This window comes from Castor canadensis, chromosome 13 (assembly GCF_047511655.1).
Source record: "Castor canadensis chromosome 13, mCasCan1.hap1v2, whole genome shotgun sequence".
Taxonomy (NCBI): domain Eukaryota; kingdom Metazoa; phylum Chordata; class Mammalia; order Rodentia; family Castoridae; genus Castor; species Castor canadensis.
Genome location: NC_133398.1, coordinates 32,699,278 through 32,714,301, shown reverse-complemented (window position 1 = coordinate 32,714,301; position 15,024 = coordinate 32,699,278). Strand labels below are relative to the sequence as shown.

The 15,024-nt window shown below is 36.2% G+C and overlaps 1 protein-coding gene across 2 annotated transcripts in view; it reads left to right on the top strand.

The window, feature by feature from the left end:
- The window catches only part of Tmeff1 (transmembrane protein with EGF like and two follistatin like domains 1), an 84,519-nt gene that overhangs the window by 16,893 nt on the left and 52,602 nt on the right, over window positions 1–15,024 (top strand). For both annotated transcript variants that reach the window (XM_020185519.2, XM_074051364.1), the window contains exons 2-3: window positions 5,195–5,304; window positions 14,838–14,967. In XM_020185519.2, coding sequence (XP_020041108.1) covers window positions 5,195–5,304; window positions 14,838–14,967 — 240 coding nt within the window. The remainder of the gene's footprint in view (window positions 1–5,194; window positions 5,305–14,837; window positions 14,968–15,024) is intronic.

Here is a 15,024-nt window from a genome sequence, read left to right as displayed (position 1 = left end):
CACAATGTACCCCCACCTAGCACAGCAATTAAAAAACAAGTAAATTGGTTTCATTTTTTTTTAATAGTGTTTTCTCACCTGAGGGTGATTTTTGCCCCTGAAGGGGATGTTAGGTAAATTCTGTGGACATTTTTAGCTGTCACACTTGGGGTGGTCATACTGACATCTAGTGGGTGGAGGCCAGGAATGTTACTCAACACTCTCCGACAGTTCATGGGATATATTCTGCAACAAAGAATTAATCCAGCCCCAAATGCCTTTAGTATCCTGATTAAGAAGCCCTTAATTCTATTGTAACATGTTGAAAGTTGCTATGCTTTAGTGCTCCATAAGTGTTATCTAAACTACCTTCTGTTTACTGGAAGGACTGTAGATAAATCCTGTCATTCTGGAGGGCTGCTGAGTCTTATTTTGAACCATACCATGAACCTAGCAAGTGGTGCCAAAAGTTGGGAATTTTAGCAGCTCTTGTTCCTACTAAACTGAGTTCCTTTTTCTTAGCGTGTGTTTTCTCCCAGTTTTGCATTATTAATGGAATTTGAGACAGGTTTTGCATTTTGAGAATTGAATGATGAGATTTGCAACCGGAGCAAAATATTTTTGTTTTGAGCCACTCTTCTGAGTGTTTCTTTGTATAAAATATTTCTATTTGGAGAATTGATTTTTAAGGGTCTTAGTAATGGCTCATCCATTTTGCTGAATTTTCATGTTGGGCTCAAGAAGGCAGGTGTGTAATCATCATCACCACTGACAGGTAGCAGAGTGCCCTCTTGACACCTGGTACTGTACAGAATACTTGAAAAGGAAGAACATTCCGAAAATATCCCAGAATAGATTCCTTCTGTAGTGAGTTTGAGCTACTGTAGTGATTGTCACATTTGTTAGGGGGCAGAGCACGAAGTTATGGTTCTCTTGACAAATTCATAAATATGGGCTACGTTGTAGCACAAAAAGTTTTAAGGCTTTGCTTAGCAATACTTAATTTACATGCAATTCTTATGTTAGGATTGTATTTCATTATTACATTTGCCCAATGGTGGCTTATAGGATGACTTTTTTTTTTTTTAGTGTTCATTTTTTTATTTCCTATAAGTTGGGAGGAGTGAGTTTTCAGTTGTATGGTGATTCCATGAGTCTTCTCTTTTCTACTCTCTTGCTCCTGTCTTTGTGCTCCATCATCTTCAGCCTGTAGCTTTCATCTTTATGTGTGTAAGGTGGCTCCTCTTACCATAGACAACAGATGTGTCACTAGTCAGGAAAAAGAATGGAAGAGTGAAGGAGGAAGGGACACTGTTTATATATGAATTGTGCTACAGGGCAAAGGAGGCTGAGAAAAACAGGCTAGTTATCTGGGTAGCTTATTTCCCTGAACCAAATTGGGCTTTCCTTACTGAGTAAGAATTGATCCAAGGAAGGTAATTAGCAGTGCCCACCACAATTAAAACTTAAATGTATGCTCATGAGTTTTTTTAAGTGTACAACCATATATTCTTAATAAAATGCTGTTGGAATTTTCCAACAGCCAGCAAGGAAGTAACTCAGATACCGAAAGTTTAAGAAATATAAGTGAAAAAAATCCCTTATAATGAGAACATTTATTCCATTGCTTGTTTTTTTTGCAATGAAAAAAATAAAACTCTTACTTGATTTTAATGCATGTGTGCTCTCATCTAGGACACCAGTTTTCCAAGGAACATGATTTGCGAAACATTGATACTAATACCTTTTGTGTATAGGCATATTTCTTTGTTTCTACTTTTGCTTACTGCTTTCTTAGGTAAAAAATTATCTTTTGTCTTTTACTGTTACATGTTAATAATTAAAACATTATTTTGAAATATCTTCTAAATTCAGTCTGTATAAGTTTCATTATCAGAAAAGTTCTGATAATTTTTCAAGGTTGATACAAGTCTTGCCTTTTCTGACATTGGATCCTGTGCTTCAAATCCATTTTTATCCTGGAATTCTTCAAACTCCTGGATCAGTCACAGACTGTAGATAACATACATCCCCTCAATTATCAAATATATTCAGTTCCATATGGTAGCAACATCATAAACCTCTTGGTAGGTATTTTTCAATGTGTCCCAAATTCTTAGCATAGTATTAGCACATAGCAAATGCTTAATACTTGCTTTCTGATAAACTAAAATGTCATGAATTTGATTGCATGATAGGAATAAAATAAAACACTTAACTGTTAACCATTGTAATTAGAATTTCATGACTTTTACCCTTACCTGTTAATATAAAGGATCTTGTCTTAGTCCATTTTCTGTTGCCTAACAATACCTGAGACTGGGTAACTTATAAAGAGAGAGGTTTATTTTTTCATGATTCTAGAGGCTAGGAAATCCAAGATCTGGCTGCTGTATTTGGTGAGAGTGTTGTGCTGCTTCAGCTTCTTACAGAAAGCAAAAGAGGACATGGATACATGCAAAAGGGAGAAAAGGGGCTGAACTCCCTAGACAGCTGAGCTGTTCCTTTGAGAAAGGCATCAGTCCATTCATGAGGGCTTCACTGCTACCTCTCCCAATACTGCTGCATTGAGGAGTTAAGATTCTGACACATGAGCTTTTGTGGGACCCTTCAAACCATAGCAAATTTCTAGTTCTCTCATAAATGCCTCCCTCCCAAGTTTATTCTTGGAGTCACCAAAGGGTGTTGTATCAATGTATTCTGGCCCTTGGCATATAGCATCCTTTTTCTTTCTGTGATGTTTGCTGCCCCTGGAGGTGTGCGTTGGTACCTCCTGCCAGCTATCAACAGCTCCTAACCTGATTTTACTTTCTCCTTGACTGTGTGCTGTCCTCCTATGTGACCTATACATGATGACTTGTTGAGGGGCTTCAGTGCTGTGTTTCTCCTCTGTTTCTACCTTATGTGTGAGTGTCAAAGCAGAACTCCTCATTAAGAGTTTTTAGTGAAAACCGTTCTTTAGTTTCTTCTTGTTGTCCCTCTATCTCTGCAATGATAAGCTCTTGGAGATTGTTCTGGGGAGCACTCCAAGTGATTGACCCCACACTGTGCTTGGGATCCTTCCTCCTGCTCAAGGCTTTGTTATTGGACCAAGCTTTTTTGCTTCACTTTGGTAAGGGTGATTATTCTCCTAAAATGTTCTGTAGTCCTTCATGCATACAGATGCCTGACTAAGTTGGCTACGAAATGTGCGACTCTTAGTGGTAGAGATAGTTTAGGTTTTAGCACGCAATCCACTGTACTGTGAAATACAACATGTTACAGCTTACAGGAATCTTAAACAAAGGTGGCAAGAGCATGATCTTGACTCACAGATAAAAACTTTTTTCATTCGTATTTCTTATGTATTGTATTATAGATTGTAATTGAACCCAGTGTGAACTTTAAGCCTCCAAAGAAAGGAAAGAAGAGAAATGTACTAAATTTTATTTCTCAAATTGTGCAGTTCTTATTCCTATGGCCCTTAAACTTGATAAAGTTTGTGTAGTTGAGCAAAGATATACATTCTTATTCTCTTTTCCAGAACAGTTCTTTATTAATATTTCATTATGTTTCTTGGGTTTGTAAAGCTGTATATTAGGTAATATTTGAAACTGGACCTTGAATACATTTCTGTAGGGTTGTAGGTAGATAGGAGAAACAAACAACAACAAACACTGCCTAGAATTGAGCCTCAAGAGCTAAAGCATGTGGTCAATAGGGAAGGGGAGAGGAGGAGAACCAAGAATCCAAAGAATTCACAGCCAGGGTTAGAAAGAGTTAGAAGATCATCTTTTATACATGGAATAGTTTGGGAACAGAGCAGCAAAACAGCTGTGTTTTAAGTGTGAATGCCTGAACTTGAGTAATCTAATTCTGTGTATCTGAGATCCATTTAAATAAAGAAAAAGAAAAATAAGTTTGTAACCCAATTATGTGTGCTATGCTTACCCTAGAGTATAGTGCTTGGTTCAGAGTGGCTACTACTTAAGTCCTATTGACTGTCAGTTCCTTGGGTATTTAGGTACTTGACTGCCAGTTCCTAGGAATGTCATACCCAAAACACCATTGCAGAGCAGTGAGGACAAATGGGGCAGAGAGGATAATGGAATGTCATTAGACTAAGATGTCACTGGACATTAAATCCCCTTGATTTAATGAGTCCTGTTTTGAAATCTAGAAATAGAAAATAACTAGGGATAGGGGACTGCTGGAGAAGCGCGCCCTGAGATCTGTTTGCCAAAATATTGTCATGATGTAGAATGCAAGAATCCTTGTGTTCTTCCCTGAGTCACTCAGCTGTTGAACTACAGATGGCCTGAGGTTAACTTAGGCTCTTTGCTCCAGTTTTAAGTGATCACCACTGCTTTGAGATTTTTTTAAAGTCTTCTGTTATTGTTTTCATAAGATAATTTGTTATTGTGGCCCACGTTCCTAATAGAGAGGATACAAAAATTGCATTTAGTGATTTTCACCTGTTCCATATGACCTGGTAACTTAGCAATAACCTTGGTTATTGAAAAAGCTTAATATACAATCTTGGAGCAAGCACAAAATCATCATAGAATGATGTTCTGTAATGTCATTTGACTCTGCTTCCTTTGGTAGCATTAAATTAAGTCGGTTATTTAAAAGTTTTAAGTTTAGGAAGATTTTTCATATCTTTTAATCTGTGTACATCCTTGTTCCCTCTATACCTGTTGTGTGGAATTTAAGTTCACTTTATAATTTTTTTGTAGTTAAAAAAATTGTTTTTCTTTGTAGAATGAATAATGGCCACATACAATTTTTTCTGAGTATCCACTAAAGTAAGATCCCTTTTTATTTATTTATTTATTTTTGCGGTGCTGGTGATTGAACCCAGAACCTTGTGCATACTTGGCAAGTACCTCACTTTGTTTTCCTGAAAAGTAAATTATTTACTAGAGTAATCATCTAAAATGTTAAGACAATAGTAAGAAGAGTTACCTTTGAGAATTACAGCAAGTCCTGAAATTTTGAGTTTCACTGGCTTGACTTTGTTTCAGGCACATCATTGTGTACGATTCTCTTTGGGGTGTACTGAACATTTTGGGTCCTGCAGCACTCACTTTTGTATATTGTTTTATTATCATACCTGTGAAGGGGATGCCTGACATGTGCTAAGGATTTGCTCTTTTATTTATCTATGTATATTTGGGTAAGAAAAAGACCAAACATAAATATATATGTGGAACAATGTTTTCTTCTCTTGCAGAATTGAATGTGAGGGAGTCAGATGTAAGAGTTTGTGATGAGTCATCGTGCAAATATGGCGGCATCTGTAAAGAAGATGGAGATGGTTTGAAATGTGCATGCCAATTTCAGGTGAGGAACCCAAACCTATTTTAGATTTTTTATATTTTATAACTTACATTATTCAAATTAAAAAGCTTACAGTACCTTGAACTCCATCCATAAAAAAGTTGGCTTCATAGCCCACCCGTTCTTTTTTTGTCAGATGATGCACTGTTATTTGTATTTTCCATGTTTTAATCCTAGAATTAAAGAGATAGACTGGCAATGATAAATGGGAAAATGCTGTGGAAAAGATATTAAAGTTCTATCCAAATGTATGTTGCAATTGCCACTGAAAGGAAAGAAGGTTGTATTAGAGCCTCTTAATTAACATGGTGGCATATTTTCCATTTTTTTCTCCTGTTAGTCTAGCTCTTTTCCTTTTTCTCTCTCAGATGAGACATTTTGCTGTCTCATCTCTTTACAACTTGACTGACTTGGCGCCTTAGGGAAGATCAGGGTTAGAGATGGACTAGAAAGTGGAACCTCAAACTAAGAGTATGGTTACCTTTGCTTTTCCATTGCTGTTTTCATTTCTGTTCTCTTGTCTGAAAAAAGTAAAAGGAGGAAAGTGCGTATCTGGTTCTTCCCTTTTCTTTGTTTTCTGTGATTAATTTATAATCTTGCTTGTGAATGTTTTTTTAAGATGGTCCCTGATTCAGGATTTGAGTTGAGACAAAGAAGGAACTAGAATTTTTCTCGCTTAAGATCTTGTTTTACGTGTGCTGGCCATTTTGGATTTTGAAAAAGAGGATAGAGTTCAGAAATGAGGAAATCAGAAAAGTTAGTATTTTCAGTAATCCCATGACCTCCTGGTCTCAGGTAATTTCTTCCTTACTAATATTCCATCTGAAAAGAGAAGGCACATTTCATACCTTTTCTTATAATACTCTATAGTATCATAGGAGGTAGGAGGGCTTTTATATGAAGCCTTGGTAAAAATTACAAACATCATGATGTTCATTTTCATCAAAAAGTGGAGAGTGTAAGTAAAGGAGGAAGGGTAGATGGTGGACTACTCTTATCCATTCAGTCGAAGAGGTCCTTCATAATTAAAATGGTCTTTACATTCAGTTAAATGAGTGATAAGAGGGTTTCTCTTGGACATTTTCACAATAACCACCTTCTTTCTAGCATACTTAGGTGGCTTTTGGCTGGTTTCTGATCCTTGCTGTCTGTTGGATGGAGTCAGCGTTTTTTTTTTTTTTCCATGAGTGCCTTCCTGTAGGGCTTCTTATAGCATGGAGGCTGACCTTATCTAGAATGGGATGGGAAGGCAGTGAAAATTCAAGCTCTTTTTTCCCCTCTATGGCATATGTGATTTCTCTCTGTTTTTTTTTTTTTTTTTAATTTTTCTCTTTACTTTTTTTTTAGCTATTTGACTGTGAATTGCTCAGGTATGGCTTTCTTTTGAGTTATCTTGCTTAAGAGTTGACTGATCTTCTGAAATCTATAAATTTATAACTTTGGGAAATATTTGGTCATTATTTCTTAAAATATTTTTTTCTATCCATTCGCTCTTCCAATCTAGTTTAGTGACATGTTGTGGAACTTGGAATTTTTTTTTTTTTTTTTTTGGGGGCTTACTAACTCTTGTTATCTCCATTCTCCATTCTTTTTTTTTTTTAATGGTACTAGAGTTTGAACTCTGGGCCTCACACTTGCTAGGCAGGCACTCTATCATTTGAGCCATTCCACCAGTCCTCCAATGAGTTTTTTTTTTTTAATTTTTAGAGTTTTCATTTCTAGAATCTGTAGTTTCTCTTTGTCAGATGAGATTTTCTGTGTTTTTATTCATTTGAATAATTTTCTTTCTTGGAAATACTAGAGTTTGAACTCAGGACCTGATACTTGTTAGGCAGGCTCTCTTCCACCTGAGCTGTGCTGCCTGCTCTTTTTGCTGTGTTTATTTTTCACATAGGGTCTTTCTGTTACTCCTGGGTTAGTAGCCTGGATTGTGATCCTTCTCTTTACATTCTTGTATATCTGTGATAATAGGCACATGCCATCATGCCCAAATTTATTGGTTGAGATGGGGGTTTTGTGAACTTTTTGCCCAGGCTGGCCTCAAGCCACAATTCTCCCAATCTCTGCTTCTCAAGTAGCTAGCATTACAGGTGTGAGTCACCACACCTGGCTACATATTTTCTTCAAGCATAGATACTATGGCTGCTTTAAAATTTTTTCTGTTATGTCAATATTTAGAACATTTTAAATGTCTCGATTTTTTTTAAATTTAAGAATAGATTGTGTTTTTCTGTGTCTTCATGTCAGAGTACTTTTGAATTTATGGTACACATTTTAAATGATAATGATTTATAGTGGCTCAATTGTGTTATGTTCCTTTGAAGAGTATTATGATTTTTGAAGTGGTTAAATTGAACATTTCAAACTGCAGATTTTGTCTTTGGTTCAAATTACCAATATTCACATTATCAGCTCATTTCTTTTGAACCTATGGAATCACTTTGAACTGATTTCTTGTATGGTACAGGGTCAGCCAGAAATTAGTCAGCCAGAACTGGGCTCTTCTCTGTCCTGGGATTTCCCTTTACTTTTTAGTGCCTGTGGTTGCTCTGAGCTCTTTCCTCTGGCTCATTGAAACAGAAAGATTGTTTTTTTCCCTAGTGGAGATTTAGCATGAAGAAGGCTGAGGCTGTTCCTCAGTTTCAGGGATTTTTTTAAGTATTTCCCTATGTTTGATTCCTTGACATGGAATTTTTGGGCCAATGGATGCTCACTGCAGATCGACATCCTCGCCAATAGCAAGGTTATCAGGCTGTCTGTTTCAACCTGCCTAAATTTTGTAAATCTGAATTTTTATCTGCATTTGATTACTAGCAAAATTGAAAATGTTGCACTTATTTATTGACCATTTTGTTAACTAATTCTTCATGTAATTTGATATTTTTAGTATTTTCTTTGCCTTTGTGTTGATTTGTAAAGACATGTGTATCTATATGTGAATGTATGCATTTACAGTGTATATAATTTGGTATTTGAGTATTTACCATGCTGAACAATTTATATCCATTAACTTTTAAACTCTCACAAGAACCTACTGTTTGGATGTGTTTTTGAAAAGAGTAATCTGTGTCTATAGTAAACTACTTAAACAGTATAAAGAAGATTTATAATGGAAAAAATCTTCCTTATACTCCAGACTATCAATTGCTCTTCTTAGAGGCAATATTTGTTACTATTTGTGCTTTTTTTCTAACATATTCTGCATGTATATAAGCCTGTATGTGGTTCTAATTTCCCTATTAGTTACATAAATCACTTAATAGACTTTATCTTAGAGATTGTTCCTTTTCAGTTCATATAAATTGCAAAAAAAAAAAAAAGGAGTGCTGTACTTTAAAAAAGTTATCCTTGTTTCATTTTCTGCTTTTTTCTCTTTCAATAGTATTTATTCTTTGTTTTTTGAACTGGGTCTCAGTATGTAGCTTTGAATAGCTTCTACCTTCCAAATGTAAGGATTACAGAAGTGTCCTACTGTGCTTGGAAAAAAATGACTATTTTTATTTGTCATTTGTTTATCTCTTTATTTATTTTTGGCAGTAGTGAGGTTTGAACTCAGGGCCTTGTATTTGCTAGGCAGGTGCTCTATCACTTGAGCCACGTCTCTAGTCCTTTTTTGTTAAATCATTTTTCAGGTAGGGTCTCCTGTTTTTGCACATGGCTGGCCTCAGACTTTGATCCTACTAAGGCCTCCCTTGTAGCTGGGACCACAGATGTGCATTTCTGTGCCTAACTTATTGATTGAGATTGGGGTCTCACTAACTGTTTTGCTTAGACTGACTTCCAACTTTGATTCTTCTGATCCCTAATTCCTGAGTAGCTAGGTTTATAGGCATGAGCCAGTGTGCCTGGCCAAGATTTTATTTAGTTTTATTTGACAAATAATAATTGTGTATGTGTTTCATTTTTATTTTCTTTGACATAGATAAATTTTAAAGTTTCACTTTATATTTATCTTTGTGTCTGTCTTTATGGTACTACTTTTTTTTTCATTCTTTGAAAGCCTTTTCTAGAAAGTCTTTAAGAATATAAAGAAATTGCCTTAACATACTTGAGCAGCTAGAAAATCCTCCCATGATCTGTCTGAATCCTCTTCCTGCTTATTGCAAAGTAGGCAGGGGAAATACAAGTTAGGAACTGAGATAAGCAGACTTTATCCAGAGCTTGCTTTATGCTGTGTTCTGCGCTACACGTGGACGATGTGAAGGTGTTTAAAGACTGGCTCCTTGCCTTGTAGGGGCAAACTGCCTAAGGACTTACATCATGGTTTGATCTTCGGCTGAGGAAGCCTTCCTTTGACCACTTTTCCTTCCTATAAGCTTATAAGTCTGTTCAGGTTAGATGTAGGTTATTGCCAGCTGAAAAACAGGGACTTGATAGACAACCTTGAATACTTCTCTCTGCTGTGTACTTCAGCAGTATCTTACAACTTACTTAAAAATCATGCTTATGACTCAGCATGCTTTTAGTGCTAATATGCTTTCTAGAGCATGATTTAAATACAATGTAAAAGATAACAAGTTTTTTTTTTATAAAAGTCTAAAATTGTTTTTTTTATTCAGTCTGCTAATAAGAACTGTTACCTTGCCACTATGGAAACAAGGCCACATCTATTAATTTTGCACAAAGAAAAAGGATCAATACTGATCTTTCTCTTAAAAGTTAGTGCCTATGAATTTCCCCATTTTCTTCCTTCCTCTTGTTCTGCCTGGAGTTCTCTGGGTTACGTGTCTTTTTTTCCTGAATTTATTAGTGTCTGCTCTGGTTAGGTGCCAGTGATTTTGGAAGCAGTAAGGGGTGTGAGAGTGAGGAAAAGAGATTTATTGTAAGGAATTGACTCATTTGATTACATAGAGGCTGGGAAGTCCTATGATCTGTCATCCCTATGTTGAAGACCTGGGAAATCAGTGGTAGAAGTCCCTATCTGAGACGGAGGGCTTCAGAACCAGAAGATTGCTATACCAGTCCAAGCAGTCAGGCACATAGAGAGATTTCTCCCTTCCTCTGTCTTTTTGTTCTGTTCTGTCCTCAACACATTGGATAATGCTCACCCACACTGGGGAAAGCAGTCTGTTTACTTGGTTCACTGACTCAAATGCAGATACTCTCATCCAGAAATACCCTAACAAAAACATCCAGAAATACTTTGTGATCTGGGTACCCTGGGGTTCAGTTGCTACATAAACTTTATCATCACAACTGTGTTAGTCAGACTTTTCATCACTGTGACAAGGGAGGATAGATTTATTTTGGTTCATGATTTCACAGGTTTCAGTCAATCATGGTGGGGAGCACTTTATAGATTAGAGCAGCTCACATGGCTATCAAGAAGGAGGGAGAGAATGCCTGTGCTAGTGGACTTCTTCCTGCTTTTATTCCATCTGGGCCCCAGCCTTTTGGGTGGTGCAAGCTGTAGTTAATCCTCTCTGGAAATGCCCTCATAGACATGCCCAGAAATGTGTTTACTAAACTATTAGGTACTTCCTAATCTAATCAAGTTGACAATCAAAATGAGCCACCACACAAACCTAATCATTATTTTCTTACTTGTTATGTTCAGAACAATTTATGATACACAGGTAGGTGAACAATGAGTTGTACACTTTCTAAACTACTTTTAATGGCTGGCAGGATCATCATATTCTTTTGAAAGTCTTTCTTTGAAAGAGAAGTTATAGAGGAGAGTTCTTTTCCCCAGCAAGGTGGCACTATAGAGGTGGTGGGTCTTAGCTTAGAGATAGAGTCTAACATTAGTTCATAAGTCAGATATTGAATGTTGTGGGCTGGGGATGTAGCTCAGTGGGAGAGCACTTGCATAACATGTACAAGGCCCTGGGTTCAATCCTCAGCACTGTAAAAAATAAAAACAACCGCCTCCCAAGAAAACATGTTATAAAAATGACCCAGATTCCCTTATTTGTGCATAAGCATATCACGATGCTTCTGAGAGAGGCCTCTATAAACCAAGAATGACCAAGGAATATCAGGTCTACTTGTTCTCCCATCTCAGGCTCACTCCTTAGTCTGTGCTTGTGAGGTTGAATTTCAGGGACATTTAAGTTTCCTGCTCACTGTCACCAAATGACACACGATGAGACCTTGCTGAATAACTTGAGGGTGTGATGGTTAAAGTACATCACTTGTGAGGGATTGTGGCTCTTTCAGTTACTAAATGTGACTCTGGGCAAATATTTGAGACTTGGAAATGATAACATCAATAACAAAAATAGCCAGTGTTTATTGAGAATTTACCTTGGCCAAATATAAATGCTATAGGGATTTCTTTTATTTAACCCTTGTAACAACTTTATTAGTAGGGACTATTATAATTGCCATTGTAAAACAGTAAATAGTCCTTAGTCACATGGATGGTGGGCCCAGGATTCGAGCTCAACCATTTTTGAGTTCAGAGCCCTAGTTCTAAGCATGAAGCCATATGGTTGTTATGATATCTGAAGTAGATAGGACATTTACTGATGCAGCCCAGTGCTTGGTAGATAGATACCGTTTAAGAAATGTTAAGATTCTCAGGCCTGTCAAACTTAATACTCTTTTTAATAACCAATAATTTATATTCCATTTGTTTATTGTCCTAAATGAAATGCATAGATAGTGTAACCTACACACACATAATTAAAGAAATGAATATCATGCATAATTTTAATATAAAAGAGAAATAAAAGTAGTTTATAATACAAATATTTCAGAATGTAAATACTTGAGCACTATTACACTGGGAGACAATAGTTAGATGCTTATGTCTACTTACAATGAATGTTTGGGTTTTTAAAGAAATCAGAAGTACCAGAAATCTCCTACCAGAAGTACATGGAAACAAAGAAGTCGAGGTATGGTGGATGCTAAAATAAAAACTAGTAGGATAAGGTATAACAAATCAGACTTATTGTATATGATAAGTGTTACATAGTTTCTACAGAATGGCCAGATTCTCAGGAATTATGTGGCACTTGTCTTTGTTGTGTGGAATTGTCCTCTTCCTTTGTAATACATTATTTTTGAAATCTATTTGCTAAATGACCGTAACATCTCTCTGTCATTCTGACAACTAAAAACTCAGGTGTCAATGTTGTGCTCCCCTGGGGAGAGCTCCCCTTTGAGCACTCTCCTGGAGGAAGGCATTAAGCATTTGCTGAGGGCAGAGAGCTGGGTTGGGAACATCACAGACATGACAGTGCCCTTTGCCAGTGAAAAGCATTACATAGTTACATAGTGACATATTGGCTCATGCAGACAGCATAGTAGTTGTGCAGATTTTAGGGAAAAAGAATGAAGACATGATCTGAAAACTGGAGTAATATAAGCCTTCCTAAATACAAATTTACTTTTAATAAAGTTGACATTAGATTCTGCTGATACTAAATGTCTAGTAAAATCAACCCGTTTATAATATTTTGTTAGAAGTTGGTCTTACCAGTGCTTGACCTATGGTAGTGTGCCATACTGATACTTCATAAGATAAATCTGACCACTTTTAAAAGTAGATAAATATTAAAAGTAATTGTTACAGAAAAATTGAGTAATGCAGAAAAAGTATAAAGACATATAATGTGCAAAATTTATTCACATTTTCTTCTAGGATTAATTTTATGCGTATTCATTTTTTTCTAAATTGGAATATGAATATAATTATTTTCATTCTATATTTTACATTATTTTAAAATTTTGCATTTATTCTCATGGAGTAGATAATATTTTAAAAAATGGTACCAAATTCCCAAAGTTACATATGTATTTTCCACCTTACATTGTATTAGCTTTTCCTGTCACACAACATTCTTTTAAAAGTTAATTGTTAATGACTGCTGTATTAGTGCCTTGAATAAATACAGCATGTTTTAATTAATTAAACATTACCTTATTGGCTGTTTAGGTAGGATATTATAAATTTCTGTTTGAAATGGCTATAATGCATAGTTGTGTGTAAGTTCTCTTCAGATTTTTTTTGTGGTGCTGGTGATTGAACCCAGGGCCTCATGCTGGTGGGCAGACACTCTACCACTGGGCCATAATTGCTAGGCAGGTGCTCTACGACTGAGCCACATGCCTCTAGCCCTTTTTTGATGTGGTTATCTTTTACTTTTTGCCCAGGCCAGCCTGGACCATGATCCTCCTGTTTTATGCTTCCCGCCATCGCGGGGATGACAGGCGCATGTTACCACACCCCAGATTTTTTCCTTTAATATTGGGTCTTCCAAGCTTTTTTGCCTGGGCTGGCCTGGAAACCACATCCTTCTGATATCAGCCTCCCTCAGCCTTCCATGTAGCTTGGGATGACAGATACACACCACCTTGTCTAGCTACTGGTTGAGAGGGGCTCTTGTAACTTTTTGCCTGAATTGGCTTCAAACTGTGATTGTTTTGCTTTTCGCCTTCCAAGTAGTTAGAATCATAGGCATGGGTCACCAGTGCCTGGCTTAATTGAAAAAAAAAATTTGTTTTGGAGACACTGTCTTGCTGTGCATCTCAGATTGGCATTGAACTCATGAGCTACTGTATGCAGCTGAACTTTTTAATAGCAGATTTTATAACTTAAAAATAACACCTGTACAATCCTGATTGGTAGTGAAAGTCAGTTTTTTTTATGCATTAACTGGTTGTAATTTTTCTGTAAATTCTATGTCATTGGTCTATTTTTATTAATTTGTATTATCTCTTTTTTTTAGTAATGATAGTAATTTGTACCATTGTAATATTTTCTCCAGATTTTAAAACTTAGTCATTTATGATATTTTTGGTATGTAGAAGTTTCAAAGGCTTTTCAGCATGTAGATCCAATTCATTTCTCAAACCTCCATCACCTTTTATCTTCATCTGTCCTGTGTCTACTCATCCTTCAAGGCTTAGTTCACATTCTACCTTCTCCAAGAAGGTTTTCTTTGAATACAATACTAAGTAATAGGCATTATACATACTGATTTGGAACATATTCTAGCTTTGCAGGTTTTTTTTTTGTTTTTTCCTATTCTTAGGACTAACCAAGTTATAAGATTCCTGAGAACAGAGATCCTCTTATATTTTTTGTGTCTCATAACACCAACTTTGGGACTTTCCCACTATAGGTTATTTTTTTCTTTTTTTGGTGGCACTGGGGTTTGAACTTAGGGCCTCACACTTTCTAGGCAGGCACTCTACCCTTGAGCCACTCCTCCAGTCCCCACTATAGGAATTGAACGAATGAATTTTGATGGTAATAAAATAACATTACCTAAATAGTGCTATTTACAAACAAATCCAGAGTTTCTTCCTACTGTCACAATGGGTTTTCATAGCAAGCAGATAAAGTGGATAGCATAGGGATTTTCAGCCTCATTTTTATGGATTGTTGGTAGTTATTTTCATTATGAATATGAAAAAAAGTATGAAGAAGTAGCTTGTCTTTTTAAAAAAAAACAAATAAAAGAACAACCTATTCAATCGTAGAAGAATGTCATAATAGTATGTTATTGCATTCATGAATGTGAAATAAACTATTAATATTCATGCCTAGTTCTGAGAGTTTATTTTTGTTTCTTTTGCAGTGCCATACAAATTATATTCCTGTCTGTGGATCAAATGGGGACACTTATCAAAATGAATGCTTTCTCAGAAGAGCTGCTTGTAAGCACCAGAGAGAGATAACAGTGGTAGCACGAGGACCGTGCTACTCAGGTATGTGTGATGCTTTTGTGAATACCTGTTAGAAATGGTCCACCCTGTTTTCCAAAA